Raw genomic sequence first — 19,652 nt, forward strand, 5'->3', positions numbered from 1 at the left:
AGTAATGTTCTTTTGGATTGGTGATGTAAAAAATCCCATTTTTCGGGGGTTTCCATATTAAACCTGTCCCAACACAAAATGCAGCTTTACAGGAAAAAAAGAAAGCAAATTGTGTGATAAGTGAGTACCTTTTGCGATAATACCCAAGTACAGTATAGGTCTAAGTGGTTGCAATTAGGGCTGGCTGACATTACAAAAAATATATCTTTTGGGTTTTTTTTTTTGTTGGACTTGACCAATCAAAAACGGTCTATTTTATTTTGACTTATAAACAAGTAAAAATGGGTTTCGATATTACTTTGCTGACCACAAACTAAACCGAATTTCTCTGCAGTTTCAAACACAAAAAGCCAAATTTCTTCTTCCAATACAATACTTTTACATTGTTAAAGCAGTTCTTTGGATCAACATGAGACACAGCGTCCAATCATAAAGCATTTTTATCATCCACGAACCAGGAAGCAGCAGTACGACAATTACTACTAAATACTGGTCACAAATTTCTTCCTCCAAAGTCTAAACTCTGCTCCAAACCACATACTTTTACTGATCACTGACTATTTGAAACAACTGCATCCCAATCTCTGCCCAAATCTGATTAACTGCACAGCTCTAATCGCAAACATCTCTTTAGCAACATAACGTGGCGATATTAACGATAGCGTGTGTATTTGCGGTGATTCCTCAGACCGGGCGGGGCAGGAAGAGCACGCCTTTCTGCCCCAGGTGAGTGTCTCTTCCGGGTTTGGGCTGGCCGTTCTTCTTGAGCCCCACGTACCATCCGAACTTCTGGGAGCGGTACGTGTTGTAGTGGTTCTCCTCGTACGTCTCGATGAAGTGGCATTCGTCGGTGAGCGTTAGCTGCGGGAAGAGCGGAAAACAGAACATTTATTTGGCTTTTACCGTAGAGTGAATAAACATTACTCAGTCGAAGAAATGGTCAGATTGTGTAAGACCAATCCCTTCCAGCTACTGCATTACTAAGAAAGGTCTTAGTAATACAGTAGTTGGAACTGTCATGAGGTAATAGTTGAAGGTGTTCTGTAGAAAATCTAGTTGTGAAAGCGCTGTGAAAATGTACTTTTTAATCTTTATTTTATTATTTAAAGGTCCTACATGGCACTAAATAGATTCTTGTGAGCTTTAAGTCATGTTATAATGCTGTAATCTCCTCAAAAACATATCTAGAGTTGTGTTTTTTTCATTCACACACGCTTTTTTTTTTTCATTTTGGTTATGTTCATTGCACTCAAAAATGTTTTCTTACCCTGAGCTAGCTTGTCTCTCCACAGACCTGACTCTTATGTGGCCTCCTGCTGCGTGTTTCATTGTATGAGTCTGTTTAAAATCCTGTTTATTTCTCATTAAATATTGAGAAATGTAAGTAAATTAAAGGTCCTATATTACACAAAATTTGTTCTTGTGAGCTTTAAGTCATGTTCTAATGCTGTTATCTCCTCAAAAACATATCTAGAGTTGTGTTTTTTCGTTCACACATGTCTGAGTAACCCTTTATAAATAGTTTGTCTACGTCCCCAAAGCTCAAAATGCTCTGTTCCACCTTGTGATGTCATAAAGTGATTTTTTTTTTTCAAGTTAAAAGCTGCGTTTTACCTTTTGTTCAGCAGAAATTGGCAATTCCTGAGCTGAAATCATCCAAATAACTGAAGTGAAGGTAAGCAGAGTTTAAAAACACAGTGAAGCACTTCCTGTATCACCGCATGACATCACAAGGTGGAACAGTTGTGGAACAGAGTGTTTTCAGTTCAGTTTGAGAGAAGAACTCAGCTTAATTATGCAGGGTTTGTGCGTTAAACATGTGTGAATGAAGCAAAACACAACTCCAGGTCTGTTTGTGATGAGCAAACGACATTAAAACACAAATCAGAAAATAGCGTAATACGGGCCCTTTAAGATAATTTAATAGATTTTGAGACGTAGATCAAATTAACACAATAAAAACTGTGATTTCTGCTTAATTTTTGTCTATTTCTGTCCATATAATTCTTTGCAAAGTCAGTACTGTATCGTGAAATGTTAGAGGTCGTATTGATTTGATTTTTATGAACGTTCTTGTCTCCATGGAGATGTTATCGCTCTGCCTGAAATTACTACAATATGGCATTAAACTTATCAATCTCCATGGAGACAAGCAGGCCAGGTTGCGTGTCAGATCTACGGCGAGGCAAGCCAGGACGCAATAAAAATGGTGTTATTTTAGCGATAAAATGTCTGTTAATCTAATGAATGCAATGATTAGCTTGATACTATACTGTGGAACATTCCAAGGAAGCAATAACAGGTTGAATCACGCAAACGAGCATTTCTTTTGTTCTTTTCTTTATATATTTATTTATTTAATCGCTGTGTAGCTCGTGTTAAACTCCTGTCCTGATTGGTCTTTTCTCCGAGCAACAATTCACAGTTCAAAACATTTAATTTACAGTATTTACAGTCTGATTGTGCAGCTTTAACCCGCTTTTGTTCTACGTTAATAATCTTTAAACGTACTCACTGCTCCGTACAGGTGTCCCTCCGAGTCCATGGCCAGAAAACGCCCGCTGTGCTTCCCCTTGATCACCACCACTCCCACGCTCACAGCCCACAGCTTCAGCACATCTGCAACACAGTCATAACAACTGCTACGTACTGCTGTCGGTGAGCGTTTTGGCCTTCACAAGGATACACGGATAAAAAAATACTCTGTGTGTCCGTCTGCTAATGGCTAAAAAATAAAATCAGGTTGGATGAAGTCAGGTTCAAATTTGTCTTGCCCCAGACAGATATATTGTAAAAACAGCTCTAATTGTATCCAGGAAGCAGTAGCATGACCACAATTACTACTTCAACTACTAACATGACTACTAGCATCACTACTACAACTACAGCTACTACTTCCACATTGTATTTATGTGTATTTCTAAGTGTTTTAATGCTTATTCATCTTTTATTTTTTGACTGCATGCTTCCTGTTCTCCTGCTTTTCTTGAACTTTGCGTTGCAACACTGCAATTACTACTAATATTACGACTAACATTACTATTACTACTATTATTACCAGGCCTACTACCAGGACAACTACTACCACCTTGTTACTACTACCACCAATAACATTAGGCGACTTATGTTACTAACTACTATTACAACTATGACTACTACTAACACTACTTTTACTACCAGTACTACTACTACTTTAACTGCTACACCTAACAATACTATTACTACTACTAACATTACTATTACTACTATTATTACCAGGCCTACTACCACCTTGTTACTACTACCACCAATAACATTAGGCGACTGAACTACTATTACAACTATGACTACTACTAACACTTATTACTACTACTACTTTAACTGCTACACCTAACAATACTATTACTACTACTAACATTACTTTTACTACTGTTATTACAAGGCCTACTACTACAACTACTACCGCCTTATTACTACTACCACCACTAACATTAGGCTATTAACTACTACTACTACTATTACTACTACTAACATTACATTTACTACTACTAGCCTATTACCATCACTACTACAACTACTACTTGCACATTGTATTTATGTGTATTTCTAAGTGTTTTAATGCTTTTTTTTTTTTTTGCTTTTTTTTTTGACTGCATGCTTCCTTTTCTCCTGCTGTTCTTGAACTTTGCGTTGCAACACTGCAATTTCTCTATTTTGTGACGAATAAAATCTGATCTTATCTTAACTACTAACTTCTGACTAAGTACTACTTACGATTATTACTGCTAACATTACTATTACTACTGTTATTACAAGGCTGATTACTACAACAACTACTACTACCACTAACATGAGGCTACTTAACTACTATTATTACTACTGCTAACACTACTTTTACTACTACAGGTACTTTATTGAGCTGCGTTGTTACCGTAGGGGTCGTTGTCCTGCCGCCCTCCGCTCACTCCGCCCTCTGGAGTGACCCTCAGGTGGTACCCTCCGTTCTTACAGTAGAGTCTGGTCAGCGTCCTCTGCTCCGGCGCGGGTCTGCCCTGAGAGGAGTCTGCGGGGGCGAGGGGCAGCACGGTCACCTCCCCCGCCTCGTACATGCTCCCGGGAGTACGCTCCGTATTGGATCGCTCGGAGGGATGACCGATGGGCTGGAACGGGAGGTTTAGAGTGCGCTCAAGTTAACATCATTGTATTAGTGTGTAACTGTCTGGAGGTGGAAAGTCAGCGGCATGTTCCAGTGAAGTAGAAGGTTAAAACAATACTTTGGAACATTCTCCATGGAGATAGATAAGGTTTGTGCATATTATAGCCAAAGGAACATCTCCATGGAAGTAAGAGTTGGATTTGTTTTTGCGTATTTTTCAGTCCATAACAGAAAAAAACAACATGCTTTTATTTTTGTCTACTTTTTATTTGTGAATTTTTATTTTTTTTTATATTTGTATTTATTTATTTTTATTTTTTTTATATTTATTATTTTTTTTGTTTAGGTTTAATTACATACATACATCATCACATACATGGTTACTTAGCAACCATTATGTTAAAAAAAAAAAAAAAAAGAAAATTAGATTAATACAAATAAATGCCAGTACCTCATTTTGTTAAATGAATGATTAAATATATTTCTTTGCTCATAAATTGTCTGTAAATTTTTGCCTATTATTATTTTTATTTATTTAATTTCATTTATTATTATTTATTTATTTATTTATTTTATATCATTTTACTTCCTGGTTGGACACATACATCACATACTTGGTCACCTAGCAACTATTCTGATCCAAAAAAAAAAAAGAAAAAAAAAGATTAGACTGCCAGTACCTTATTTTGTTAAATGAGTGATTAATTATATTTCTTTGCTCATAAATTCTCTGTACATTTTTGTCTATTTTTTATTTTTTTATTATTTATTTATTTAGTTTATTTCATTTAATTTATTATACATATATACATTTTTTTTTTTTAGGTTTAATTTATATATTTATTTTTATATCTTCTGGTTGGACACATACATCACATACTTGGTTACCTAGCAACCATTCTGTTCCAAAAAAAAAAAAAAATGCCAATACCTTATTTTGTTAAATGAATGTTTAAATATATTTCTTTGCTCATAAATTCTCTGTATATTTTGTATGAAACTGTGAAAAAACGTGTTGATGACAAAGGTGACATAGGTACTCTCTTTTAAAACTCCCCCCCTCTTCCTGTCGCAACTCCCCCCCCCCCCCCAAACTGCCACTTAACTGATGCAAAACCACGTTAAACAATCACCACGGATACGATCAGACAAACGTTCAAACCTGTCGTACGCACTTTAAGCTCTCCATTAGCGTCTGCACCGTCCACGTTACTTTCTTCTCCCACTTGTCGCGTGCGTTTCAGGCAGGAAAAGCAGGGCAGAGAACACAGAGCTGCCCTCATTTTTTTTTTTTTTTTTTGGTCAAAACAAACCCGAATCCCGCTTTTCCCAGCAGCGCGCTCTGTAAACGTCTGCGCCTCTCTGTCGTATGGTTGATAAAAGGCGACTCAGAGGAGCAGGACTGGCCCGTGTCCAAACGCAAACAGATACATGACCCGACTTGTCTCCTATCGCTGCAGCATTGCCTTGATTTTTTCCCTTTTTTTTTTTTTTCTTTCCTGTATAAATTGTTTCCAGATGGCTGCGTTGTAGCGTCACCTGAATTAGATCAAGGCCAAGTAAGTAGTAAAAGAGATAGGGAGAAGGAGAAAGTTCCACAATGGGACTTTTTAACGCTTTTTTAGATACAAAGCGCAACTCTTGTGGAAGATGGTCCGTTTTCCGCCTGCTTTTTGCCTAATAATCCACAGTACAGCATTAATCTTATCCGTCTCTATGAACAGACGAAGAGGTAGTGCCGCCGTGTCATGTCACAAACCAGATCTGCGGAGAGGCGAGCGCACTCACAATAACAATCCATGTTTTTTGAGGTTATATTTTGCAGCGATAAACTGATTTAATGGAAGATATATATGTTTTAATGCCATAATGTGGGACTTTTCAGGCGATACAATGACATCTAATGGAGGACGAGCAGGAAGCTAATAAGGATTTCGTCAAATCTCAGTGGGATTTAGCAAAAAACGCTGTAAAAACATTTGGAAATTTTCGAAAAACTGGATTTTCCAATACGTTTAATGCCATAACGTGGGACTTTCCAGAGCATATAATAACATCTAATGGAGGACGAGCAGGAAGCTGATTAAGTAGTTCGTCTAACCTCAGTGGGCTTTTAAAAAAAACAAAACGTAAAAACTTTAGGAAATTTTCGAAAAAACTGGATTTTCCAATACGTTTAATGCCCTAATGTGGGACTTTTCAGGCGATACAATGACATCTAATGGGACATGAGCAGGTAGCTAATAAGTATTTCGTCAAACCTCAGTGGCTTTTAACAAAAAACGTTGTAAAAACCTTTGGAAATAAAAAAAAACCCTGGATTTTCCAATAAAATAAAATAAAACATCAGATCACAAAAGCATCCTCTGTGCACATCATGTTCACGGCTGCGTATCGTTCAAATTCGTCAGCCCGCATCACTCACTTACCCTCGGATACCTCAACCGCGGCTTTCCCGAATCCCACTTTAAATCCACGGAATCGTTCAGTTAGCTGGAAGTCTTCCCGGTCTGCTCCATTGTGCCGCTGCGAGCCAGATGTATCCTCACATCTGGAACGTCTTAGCAAAAGGCATTCAAAATATTGAGAGACAGACAAGTGCAAAGCCGCAGCTGCTAACACTCGCGCTGCAGTTTTTCCAACAGCAGAACCAGAGCATGGGATTTGAGAAGATAGTTTTGGACTTTTGGATAGAGCGAAGGATGACGTCAGGAAGGGCAAGTGGGTGCAGTAGTGTGGGAGGGAATACTGCAATCTGCGCATTTGACAGGAGTGTTTGGGAAATGTACAAAGTGTTGGTGTTTTAGGCGGAGATAAGGGGATAAGTGATAAAGTGTAAATGTGTGTGGTAAACGTGGTGGTGGTGGTGGTTCTCAAACTGTGGTGTAAGTACAACTAATGGTACACACTCAGGCCAGGTCTAGATCTGGTTTAGTTCCACTTTGGACCTGATTTAAGAACCAGTTTATACAGTAGTTCTAATGGAAAAGTCGTGGTTTAGTCTTGTTTTAGCTCAATCAGTGATTTAGTTATGGAATGTTTTTGTTTTATGGCTTAATAATAGAAACAAATCCATGGATGGTCCTGTCCAAAACCACCAAACTCTCCACAGTGGCATTTCACAGTAGCAAACAGTGGATTTTCATTAGCATCTTTTACATTTCTGAACCCTACATGTCCAGTCTGACTTTTGTGAATAACTGCAGTGAGTGGTGAAGGGGGCGGGGATAGGGGGGAGTTGAAAAGGGGGAAAAAGGACTCAAGCCTCAAATGCAGGACAATACGGGATTATTATGGATGCACCGATACCACTTTGTCCAAAATAAGTATGAGTATGAGTACTCTTGAATACTGAGTGCTGATACCGGACAGGATTTTTACGGGGGTTCAATTATAGTGGTACAGTCCATTTTTTTTTTATAGTACAGACAACTTTTTCATCCTAGAATGCTTAGAGGCTGTTTAAAATTTCTACTAAAATCACTGTATTTACCTATAATTCCAGTATAATGTATTTCGATAAGTACCTGCTTATATTTAACTCCCTGTTTGCAGACTGTGCTTCATGCTAACGAGCTAACTGCTAACAGTGTTGTCTTACTTTTACCACAGCCACACTTTATACTTTACCTCTTTTAAAGCTCTGAACAGCTCTATACATGTCTATACTCGGGTACAGTAAGTTATGAAGCAAATGCACAAGTAAATAATCACCACGTAGCAGTGTTAGCATGCTAATATCGTAAACACAAACACTGCACTATCATTGTGAACTATAAAACCTCTAGAGTCCTGAGTATTTGTCTAGGTCATGTGAGTCATTTATGATTAAAGCTGATTATTCTGCAGAACAGTGAATGTGCAGCTTTATGGTCAACTCTGAGTCAGACTCAATCCTCCACGGCTCAGACTCACTCCTCCACGGCTCAGACTCACTCCTCCACGGCTCAGACTCACTCCTCCACGGCTCAGACTCACTCCTCCACGGCTCGGAGTCACGGCTCAGACTCATTCCTTGGACTCACGGCTCAGACTCATTCCTCGGACTCACGGCTCAGACTCATTCCTCGGACTCACGGCTCAGACTCATTCCTCGGACTCACGGCTCAGACTCATTCCTCGGACTCACGGCTCAGACTCATTCCTCGGACTCATTCCTCGGACTCACGGCTCAGACTCACGGCTCAGACTCACGGCTCAGACTCACGGCTCAGACTCACGGCTCAGACTCATTCCTCAGCCTCACGGCTCAGCCTCACGGCTCAGACTCACGGCTCAGACTCATTCCTCAGACTCACGGCTCAGATAAGCTGTGAGCGTCAAATAAGACGCAGTACAGTTACAGCGGTATCGGCTCTTGGTATCGGTGGCCCATTGACAAGTACAAGCACTGGCACCTGGTATTGAACCAATACCTGGTACTCAGTATTGGTATCGGTGCATCCCTGGGGATTATCATGTATGAGTCAAAATAAAACTGAGTAAATGAGAGAGAACTGCATAAAACTCTATGCAAAATGGAGACTTTGGCGATAAACATTTATACTCACACCTTTTACTGTTTTTAATGTTTTGAATGGACTTATTTGTTGTTGTTTTTTGTGTGTTTGCTTATATTTTTCTTTGGGCCTATTTGAACAGGTGCCATGAGTAGCAGAATGTGAGTGATGATAAAGATAAATAAAACAAATATAACACCAAATATGATATCGGACTTTAGTAAAAACCACAGTTAGTCCCAACTTAGACACGTAAAAATGGAAACAGTATTTTGATCCAGATTCCAAAGTCGTGTAAAGTTCGAGACCACACACCTGTTGACAGATTGTTCCACATTGTCTCTTTATCTCGCATATTCGGTTACAAAAGCATCTTCTGGTGTTGCCAAATCTTCTTAAATCCCTCTGTTTCAATTCCTTTTATGGCGCCGTGTTGAGAAATGCCAACTAGATCAGCTTCAACCTGCAAGAATCACACGTACTCGAGCTATAGCATAGCTATTTTTACTAAATCTACACATTCTCCTGTCTGTACTTACCTTTGCAGCTCTGAAAAAGTCACGGCTCCGCTCTCACATCTTTGCGCCAGGACTAAAATTAGTGGAGAGTGGAAAGAAGCTGGTCTGCCTGTCTGACCGGACCATGGGACATTCCTGACGGGGGAGTCCACTTGGAGACATGTAAACATTTATCAAACATAATTCATCGGACATAAAACAGATGCCATAACTTAATGAAACTGAATTTAATAATGTTGATGTTACTTTTCATGCGTAGTTTAAATAGACACTGAACAGACGTATTTTCTGCCTCTTTTCTGAGGTGGCGTAGCTGTCGGCTCATGTTTCTGTTTTGTAACTCGAGGCCAAACTACAAGAGAACAAAATTAACACGGGCATGTTAAAGCGTATTTGAGAACTTGAGAACTTTATGAGGAACAATTAGAGTCACAGTTTCATTTACACGTGCAAATGTTTTGATACAAACCCAGGATCTCTCTGCATGTGAGGATTTGGTGGAGAAACTGCACTGTTCTGCTGGACTGAGGCACTGCAATTTACTCTAGAACAAATATTTGATGACACAATGTAATAGTTAGACTTTAATAGCCTTAATAAACAAGTAAATATACTAAGATGTACTAATCCTGAACAAACCTGAGGCCTAACTCTTAAACTAAACTATTTTTCCTACTGTCACTTACGTCTTTGTTAATACTTTTTTAAGATTACCGTGCACTTATTATAAGGTTTACTGTGTTTAGCTGTAGTGGTAACTTGCTGCCAGCAGATGGGAGTGTATTTAAAGTATTACAGGAGCATCACTCTCCTTCTCCCAGTCTGGATTGTAACTATGAGCTGATTTTCATCTATTGTCCCACATTCAGTCTCAAAAACAGTGTTTATAGTAAATCATGTAATGATGTGCTGTCCCCGACAAATAAACACATAGCCATTGTATTTGTAATTGTATTTATTATTATTATTATTATTACTACAGTATTTGATTTTATTTATTTATTTTTTATATTTTTTGTTCTAATTAATTTTACAGCTTCTTTGGGTATTTTGAAAAGAGTATTATTATTTTATTTATTATTATTGTTATTATTTATTTATTTATAATTTTTTACTTTTCTTGTTCTAATTAATTTTACAGCTTCTTTGTGTATTTTGAAAAGTGTATTATTATTATTATTATTAATGTATTTATTTTTTATGTTTTTATTTATGTATTTATTTATTTTTTATCATTATTAATTTATTTTTACATTTTTTGTTCTAATTAATTTTCTTGCTTCTTTGGGTATTTTGAAAAGTTTATTATTATTATTATTATTATTATTATTATTATTATTATTATTATTTTATTTATGTATTTATTTTTTATCATCATTATTTATTTATTTATTTTACATTTTTTCTAATTAATTTTAAAGCTTTTTTGGGTATTTTGTAAATTGTATTGTTATTATTCATGTACATGTTTTATTAAAGCTGCTGAGATGTTATTATTATATAAAGTGGCATCGCCAAATGATACTTTTACAACTGGACAATCTGACTTTAAATAAAATCAGGATCATTAAGACGTCACAGACACTTTGTTGTATTTACGCACACACTGACACTGACTGACACACGGCACAGTCTATGATCCGGGTTAAATAAATAAACAGCCGTGTCTCTTGTTTCCTCAGGACGTCTCTGTGGACCTGAGTGTGGCAGATGGACACATGAACAGAACACACACACCGCACACACTCACACACAACACACACTCACACACTCACAAGAGCAGGAAGAGCTGGTTTCACACTCAATTATTTTATCTTGTACAATCTGAGCAGCTTTAACATCGATTATTGCCATTATTTCTTCCTTAAACAGTCTCTTTGATTAGTGTATTTACTTTTATGTGTTTCTGACAGTACAGTGCTCATCTTTGTGTTGATTTTCTATCACTTTGTATTGTCCAAGTTTGAATATGAGGATGAATTTTAGGCCATACCACTATTATTCTCCTTCAATTGCAAACTCTATAATCCTAAAATGTAAAATGAGCAAGTTTACAATTACAATTATAAGCCATTTTCACTTTAATTCTTCCAATATAAATATAAATCATGTTGAGAAATGTGTGTGTTGTTCAAAATGAAGCTGGAATGAAGGTGGTGGTTTGGGGAAGGGGGTGAGTATCTTTGGGAAAATGCAGTGTTTTGTAATGCGCAGCTCCACCAGCAGAGGGCGCAGTACACCAGATGACCACAGGGGACGTCCTGCAGATTAGTGGAGCAGAAATTCCCCGCTCAGGTTGAAATGACATCACCGTGTCGTGTCCTCCAAACAAGATCGTCCATGGACACACAGAGAGGTCACTCTGAGGAGAAATGGCACAACGGACACGAAGAAACCTGTGAAATATGAAGATGAAATCACAGCTCATGAGATGGAAAAAGAGGAATATTAGGACTATGTCAGAGTAAACAGCAGCAGTGACGATATAAAGAGACAGTGGCTATTAAGTGGTTTTAGCAAATAAGTAAACATTGAATGAATACAAAAAATTATAATAAATACATACATAAATGAAATGAAAAAATATATAAAATGAAATGAATAAATAAATAATAAAATATAAAAAACATGAATAAATAAAAAAAAATCAAATCTATAAATAAATGGAAGATAGACTATAGGCAAAAAATAAAATAAAAAATACAAAAATAATAATAAAAAAGTAATAAATCAGTCAATCAATCTTTAAATAAATGGAAGCTAGACTATAGGCAAAAATAAAATAAAAAAAAATACAAAAAAAATAAATCTATAAATAAATGGAGGATAGTCTATAGGCAAAAAATAAAATAAATTATAAAAAAAAAAAATAAATAAATGTAAGATAGACTATAAGCAAAAAATAAAATAAAAAATAATCAAAATAAATAAATAAATCTATAAATAAATGTAAGATAGACTATAAGCAAAAAATAAAATAAATAATACAAAAAATATATATAAATAAATGGAGGATAGACTATAGGCAAAAAATAAAATACAAAATAATACAAATAAATAAATAAATAAATATATTAATTAATGGAGGATAGACTATAGGCCTATGCAGTTGTTCAAATCAAACTGGATTGCCTATGTCTATAAGATCATTATTCATCGTCACATTTAATGTATAAAACTGTAAATAAAATGTAAAATGTAGCCTAGAAAACTATGTAAAAAACAAAATGATGCTGTAAGTGTAGGCACCACCAGGCACAATGATAATAGTGGATAGTACAGTGAACTTTATGATAAAAGTGAAGCTAATATACATTCCTCAGACTGTCACTGTCCACTGCTGTTCCTAATGTGCGACAGAGACAGAGTTGTCTCTGTGTGGGTCAGAGCTGAGAGTGAGACGGCTCCAGTCCTGTCCTCAAACACGAGCCGTGTGAATGACTGTTACATTACATCATACCAGTTACATCAACATGGGTGTCAGTGTTTAGTGAGTGGGTTACCTCTGCAAAACAAGTCTGATGAGCTTTGATTATACTTTAAAGTTACACCGTGTAATTTTTATGACACCTGCTCGTCTCCATGGAGATGTTATTCCTTTGCTCGTAATGTTCCACAGTATTGACATAAACAGATCTATAACTCTCTTGCATTTATTTAATTACAGTTTTTTGCTGTTGTTGCGAAAATACCTTGAAAAACGCAGTAAAAGCCAAATTTAAGAAGCAGCGAAACGTCTTCACTCCTACAACGTTTTATCCAGTTTACAGATTTAACTTTGACTTTTAGCTTTAACTTTTGGTTATGCATCAGACCTGGACGACTGAGCGAGTACACACCTTGAAAAACATGCATTCTTACTGCGCACAGGCTCACCTCTCCACAGATCTGGCCTGTAACTGCTTGATCCTGTCATACGCTTGTCTCCTTGCAGATAGACATTTAATTTCATAATCCGCCAGCATTTCGGGCAATAAATAACATCCGTAGAGACAAAAAATGGCTTCATTGTGCACATTTAAAGCCAATTTATACATATTCAGTTTATGCGATTGTGATAATTTAAGGCTTTTGATGTTAAAAATAAAAATATAACAGATTTTGTAGCAGATTATAGTTGAGAAATACGCCTCATGTATAGCTCTCACTGTCAAATAACATCAGTCTAGTCTGTATTTCCAATCTTTTCTTTCCAAAAATGATCTAGACCCAGTTTTATGTTCAAATATTGCAGCTTTTTTGACTGATTCTACTGTCAGCTGAGAGTGAGACCTCTTCTTTCTAAACCTATCCCCTCCTCTCGTGGCTCCCTCGCCCTCCTTTAGCCCCTCCCCCTTTCCCCTTTTCCCTCCATCTGGCCCCTGTGATTGGCTGCGCGCGCTGTCACTCTTGGGATTACGCGCAGTGGTTGGGGTAGGTCGCCTCCACCTCCGCTCCTCTTGTCCTGGCTTTGAGCGGGGCTGGGTTGAAAGCTGTGCGTGCGTTTTAAAAAGACTCCCCACGCCACACCGCGCTCCGTAGCTGCTCGTTTGTTTATCCCCTGCGCGCACACATCCATCACTCCAACCTCAAACAAAACTGCACTTTTCCCTGGACCAAAATGACGCAGTGGATGTGTGCGCAACCGCGGCTTACCTGAACAAGTGGACTTTTACGCACGGTTTGGATATCTTATTTTATCACGCGCTGCGGTCGATTCCTGCAAATAAACCTTTTCCTTTTAAAACCAGAGCCTGAACACAAGACTATGCAGTTGTTTTTGCTTTGTCTTTAACACCCCCACGTTGTCTAACATCTTGTAATAGGATTTGCCATCATTTCAAGCTGGACCAGTGGGGACACGCGTACTAGGGACTCAACAAAGGCACCCCCCCGGGATCTCCTCGTCTTTTTTACATCTTTTTACGTCTTTTTTCTTGATCATAATGGGGCTACCTGCGCTGGAATTTAGTGACTGCTACCTGGACAGCCCCTTGTTCAGAGAGAGGCTCAAATCCCACGAGCTGGAGCTGGACAAGACCAACAAGTTTATCAAGGAGCTTATCAAGGATGGAAAGGCGCTAATACAAGCCTTCAAAAGTAAGTGGAGGTGCAGGAGGCATTCACTGCGTTTACTTTTGAGGTTTACTGTAGGATGCACACACAGGGGATCCCATCAGCTGTCAGTGTCAGTATTTCCTCAATATTTAGGCTGCAGTTGTGTAAAATGTGGCTGATTGTACTGGGACTCGCTGCTGATACAAGATTCCAATGTCACTTACAACTCCTGCTTTTGCTGCTGCTATTATAACTACTACTACTGCTGCTAATTGTACTGCTATTACTCGTACTACTACTACTACAAGCCTACAACTTCCAGTACTCCTCCTTAGACCTGTCATGATAACACATTTTGAAGCATTACTGCATATTGCTACAGAGAAATGTTGCAATAAACGATAATATTGCAACTACCTAAATGAAGATTACTAAGAAATAATGCAAGATAATCCCTGTAAATCATTTTTAAATTGACTGTTTTATTAAACGACATGAGCGGGAACAAATTAAAAGCAGAATGAACCAATAAAAGGGACTTACTGCAGTTAAAAAAGCCCAAATCTCCACGTTTTTGCAAAGAAAAAGTGCACATATGCAAATGTTTAGCTGCAAATGTTTGACTTCTACTACTACTACTACTGTGTGTATTATGTGCATGACTTTTGCTTATGTTATGACTAAGCTTGACCTAAACCAGCTTACTTTTCATTTCAAAACTGCACTAAACATACTGATATAAAAGGTCTATTTCGTGCTGTCACCTGGTTACTTCTGCAAATACAACAATTACTACTACTACTACTACTATTACTATGACTTGTTCTAATGCTAATATAGTCGGCTTCATCCCTTATTCTCACACCTTGACTGGACAGAATAACCCCGTGCTTCGTCGTCACTATAATTACATCCGCTTTACATAAATGCAAATAGTGAGTTGCAGAGCTGCTGTTGTACTTAAGAAACGAAGAAACGGTGGCTGGACGTGCGCTGATCCTCAAGTTCAAATACTAAACCCTACAAATGAGTGCTGTTTATATTTAATAGACCTCCCTCCCTCTCTTTCTCTCCCTCTTTCTCCCTCCCTGATATCCGTTCCTGAATGTGTCGGTGATAAGGCGGGAGCTGAGAGGTGACATGTCAGCGCTGTCATCACCTCTGCATACTTAGAAAGTGAAAGTTGCCTGTATGGCTCGGGGCTTTCCAGAGAACCCTATACTGTAGCCAGGAAACCCGCAACCAGGGACCAATTATGGGACAAGAGGGGATTTGTTCAGTATAGTTTTAAATACCCCAAATTATAGTGGTATTATACTGTATATACATTCACTTACATTTTTTTTTTTGTTACCAGCGGCTTGCGACGGCGAATACCGGCCAAAACATGGGTCATATTGGTAACTGTAGCTTTAAAGATGCACTATGGAACTTCACCGCTTTTTTGTCTCCATGGATGGTCATTGTTTTGCCTGAAATGTCCCAAATTATGGCGTTAACCCCATCTCCCTCGCCTTTATCTGCTCAAAAACGTGTTATTGTTGTTGTGGTATTTGTATTGTGAGCGGCGTCGCCTCTCCGCAGATCTGACCAAGCGGTGTCGCCTTCTTGTCTCCATCATCCCAGACAGAGAAATGGCATGTCCGTGGAAACGAGCAGGAAAGCTACACAGTGTGTCTTTTAAGTGTAGTTATGTTTTAATTTTGCTGCTACTGTCGTTCGCTTATTAAGTTAATTAAATAAATATGGCCAGATGTTGATTGATTTTTTTTTATGGATTTGAAATGATTTGTGTCTCATTTTGCTTTGGGAATCTGCTTCAGCATTGTACTAACTTAGGCTGCGTTCACACTTGTTGGTTTGGTCCTAGTTTAGCCCCGAGTTGGTCCTGGTTTAGTCCTGGTTTAGCCCTGATTTAGCCCTGATTTAGCCCTGGTTTGGTCCCGGTTTAGCCCTGGTTTTGGCCTGGTTTAGACCTCGTTTAGCCCTGGTTTTGGCCTGGTTTAGTCCTGGTTTAGCCCTGATTTAGCCCTGGTTTGGTCCTGGTTTAGCCCTGGTTTTGGCCTGGTTTAGTCTTTGTTTAGCTCTGGTTTGGTCCTGGTTTAGTCCTGGTTTAGTCCTGGTTTAGCCCTGATTTATCCCTGGTTTGGTCCTGGTTTAGCCCTGTTTTTGGCCTGGTTTGGTCCTGGTTCAGCCCTGGTTTAGTCCTCGTTCAGCCCTGGTTTAGTCCTCGTTCAGCCCTGGTTTAGTCCTCGTTCAGCCCTGGTTTGGTCCTGGTTTAGCCCTGGTTTTGGCCTGTTTTGGTCCTCGTTCAGCCCTGGTTTAGTTCTGGTTTAGTCCTGGTTTAGTCATGGTTTAGTTCTGGTTTAGCCCTGGTTTGGTCCTGGTTTAGTCCTGGTTTAGCCCTGTTTTTTTCCTGATTTAGCCCTGATTTAGCCCTGGTCTGCATTAGAATCAGTGTATTCTGTCTGTGTACATATAACTCTTACTCACATGTAACTCTGCCTAAACCTTTCAACACTTCAACATTTTTACCTCTTTGTGAAAAATCTACGGACTTTTACTTTAACCCTGTGAGAATGAACCTGATGATTTATGGAGGAGACGACCCCTTGAAACCTGATCTGTCAAAAATGCTACACGAACACCGTTTTGGGCCAATTTCCACTCCACCAAGTCAAAAGTGTAACTAGATCCATTATACCCAGGTCTAAGCACCAAAAAAGGACCTGACAGGATTCTGAGCCAAAGCTGGAACAGAGCACGTGTATCTCTTTATTCAATCTGATAAGGAAACCAAATGGTGACTGATTAAACGCGATAAATGATTTATTATGTAAATATTACCTTTGTACCCACTTTTTTTTCCCTAGACCTAATTGTAAGTCTTGGTTTTTCTTTGGATCCCGTTTATTTGATGTACTGTAAATTTAAATAGGGCTTTAGTCTATTATGAGTGACCGGAGGGTTTAATCGACCTTTTTCCTTATGAAAATGTGGTTTAATAGTACTATGTGTACTGTGTCCTGATTTAGTCCTGGTTTAGCCCTGGTTTGGTTATGGTCTAGTCCTGGTTTGGCCCTGGTTTGGCCCTGGTTTGGTCCTGGTCTAGTCCTGGTTTGGCCCTGGTTTGGTCCTGGTTTGGTCCTAGTTTGGTCCTGGTTTGGTCCTGGTCTAGCCCTGGTCTGGTCCTGATTTAGTCCTGATTTAGTCCTGTTTAGCCCTGATTTAGTCCTGGTTTGGTCCTGGTTTAGCTCTTGTTTGGTCCTGGTTTAGCTCTTGTTTGGTCCTGGTTTTAACCCTGGTTTAGTCCTGGTTTAGTCCTGGTTTAGTCCTGGTTTTAACCCTGGTTTAGTCCTGGTTTAGCCCTGGTTTAGCCCTGGTTTGGTCCTGGTTTTGTCCTGGTTTGGCCCTGGTTTGGTCCTGGTTTGGTCCTGGTTTTGTCCTGGTTTAGCCCTGGTTTAGCCCTGGTTTGGTCCTGGTTTAGTCCTGGTTTGGTCCTGGTTTAATCCTCATGACTCTTGACCTAACCCAGTTACAAAAGAGCCAATACAACAATATGGCAAAAATAACGCTAAAAAACTATCTTGACCAAATAAGATCGTTTTGAGTTGTTTTATGAAGACGACAGACTCCAGTGAACGCGAGGTCGCCTTGGATCCAAAAACGAGTTCGAGGAGCCATCAGTAAGTTCTGATCTCGAGAGCGGACAGGGGGCTCACGGTTGGATCTAATCGCCGACATTTTAGACACGTTTACGTTCATAGAAATTTAAACTAACCCTAATTCTGTTAAGTCCTACCTCATCTGAATCTGGATTTGGAAACCACTGAGCACTGAAACGTGGTAAAATACATTTCTCAGCGCTAAACGTGATTAAAATTCCTTGAGCACATTAAATATTAAGAGCAGCAGCTGCACTCTCTGTTGGGTCGTCTCATGTTTCGGGCCTGAGGGTTTGAAAAACAGAATTTCAGCGTGGAGATATCCATCTACATGACATAATGCAGGACGACTACTTCCAGTGCAACACGTGTGCAGCGGCGTACAATGGGATTTGGGGCTCGTCTTGTTTCAAATGGCTCAGATTTCTCCAAAACATTGTAATGAACCATGACCTCACTCGACGAAACTGTGTCTTACAACTGAAGCCAGGGTACAATTATAGATCTGGATATTTATAGTTCCATATGTGCAGCGTTTTCTTGTTTTAGAAAGTATTAAGAGCTGAATACACAAACCAAACACGAGGAATTCACTGTTGACTCTTGGTAATCTACTAATTTCTGGTCAGCGTGTGAAAATAAAGAAACTGTAGATATTGCCTCGCTGATTGTACTAAGAAAATATTGACTTAATACTATTGCCCAAAGAAGGAGCTCAACCCAATCGCAACAAGACAAAGAAACGTACAGGAAATAAATCATATTATTCAATCTCATTTTGAAATTTAGTTCATTATCAAGACATAGACGTGTTGGATATTCAAGGCAAGACAAGTTATTTGGACCCGGTTTCCACGACAAAGAAAACACTGGGAGCCGCCAATACTTTCTGACAACTAAAATGAACATAACACTGTATATATTGCTTTTTTTTTTACCTTTACGCTTTATATAACCAACTATACTGTTTCAAATGAATTAATCCTATTGTGGCAGTTGCTGTCGTCGCTGATCGACTCAAGGTTGTGGACTTTTCATCGCCGTAACTCTGGCCGATCCCTGGTTATAGCGCAATTCGTACACAAAGTCATTCAAAGTGCTTTACAGAATAAGAAGGACAATACAACAAATCAGAACATAAATTATCATCATAAAGTTTATATTAAAAGAGAAGAGCGCAGAGGAAAAACCTGCACGGCTAAACAGACTCGTTTTGAGCCTGGATTTAAACATAATTTAAACACATTACAGTATCATTGGTGGAAAGTTCGTTAACGTGAGCGTCTAGATCCATCCCATGTAAAAAATAAAAAAAAGACCTGAATTCAGATTATTTCTTGATCTTCTCAAAGTTGAGCTTAAGCTACAGTTATCATTGTTATTATTCAATCCAAGCTAAAGCCTCCCTGTGTAACTTTTAGAAAAAAACATGTATTGCATTGAAAAAACGTAGAAAACTATGCATCGGTGTGAGCAGGCTTGCATCTCCACAAACCCGGCCTGGAGGAGGGCCTCTTCCGGCCTCTTTCTGCTTGTTTAAATGCAAATTCTGATCCTTTGGCTGTAATATTCCTCTGTATGGCGTAAAATGTACATCTGTCTTATTGTAATCATGGATAATGTTCTGAAGTATGGCTTTAACTTCTCCTTGGAATCATGTGCCACCTCCAGAAAGTTAAGTGCTGTTGCTTTATAGAAATACCAGTTCATTTTTCAAGGGCGACCATTAACCTGTAAGACCTTAGTTTCCCTGAGTTGAATGAAAGTACAACTAGAATAGAGCTCAACAGTGATCATC

At 38.6% G+C, this 19,652-nt stretch overlaps 2 protein-coding genes across 4 annotated transcripts in view; one reads left to right on the forward strand and one right to left on the reverse strand.

The window, feature by feature from the left end:
- Nucleotides 1-665: 665 nt before the first annotated feature.
- LOC117381603 (fibroblast growth factor 1-like) lies at nt 666-8,982 on the reverse strand. Of its 3 annotated transcripts, XM_055226328.1 has the most exons (5): nt 8,950-8,982; nt 6,565-6,695; nt 3,911-4,139; nt 2,516-2,619; nt 666-861 (listed from the first exon to the last, which is right to left on the reverse strand). In XM_055226328.1, the coding sequence occupies exons 3-5, from the start codon at nt 4,086-4,088 to the stop codon at nt 685-687; spliced, it is 459 nt and encodes a 152-aa protein (XP_055082303.1). In that variant the 5' UTR covers nt 4,089-4,139; nt 6,565-6,695; nt 8,950-8,982; the 3' UTR covers nt 666-684. The 3 variants fall into 3 exon arrangements, with proteins under 3 accessions (XP_055082303.1, XP_033834482.1, XP_055082302.1); XM_033978591.2 differs by lacking the exon at nt 8,950-8,982 and having other exon boundaries at nt 6,565-6,766; XM_055226327.1 differs by lacking the exons at nt 6,565-6,695; nt 8,950-8,982 and adding an exon at nt 5,311-5,559.
- Nucleotides 8,983-13,543: 4,561 nt separating this feature from the next.
- LOC117381905 (rho GTPase-activating protein 26-like) overlaps nt 13,544-19,652 on the forward strand; it is a 161,695-nt gene continuing 155,586 nt past the window's right edge. The window contains exon 1 of the mRNA XM_033978956.2: nt 13,544-14,231. Within this exon, the coding sequence (XP_033834847.1) occupies nt 14,078-14,231 (154 nt within the window). The 5' untranslated portion in view covers nt 13,544-14,077. The remainder of the gene's footprint in view (nt 14,232-19,652) is intronic.

The sequence above is a fragment of the Periophthalmus magnuspinnatus genome, chromosome 14 (assembly GCF_009829125.3).
Source record: "Periophthalmus magnuspinnatus isolate fPerMag1 chromosome 14, fPerMag1.2.pri, whole genome shotgun sequence".
Lineage (NCBI taxonomy): Eukaryota > Metazoa > Chordata > Actinopteri > Gobiiformes > Gobiidae > Periophthalmus > Periophthalmus magnuspinnatus.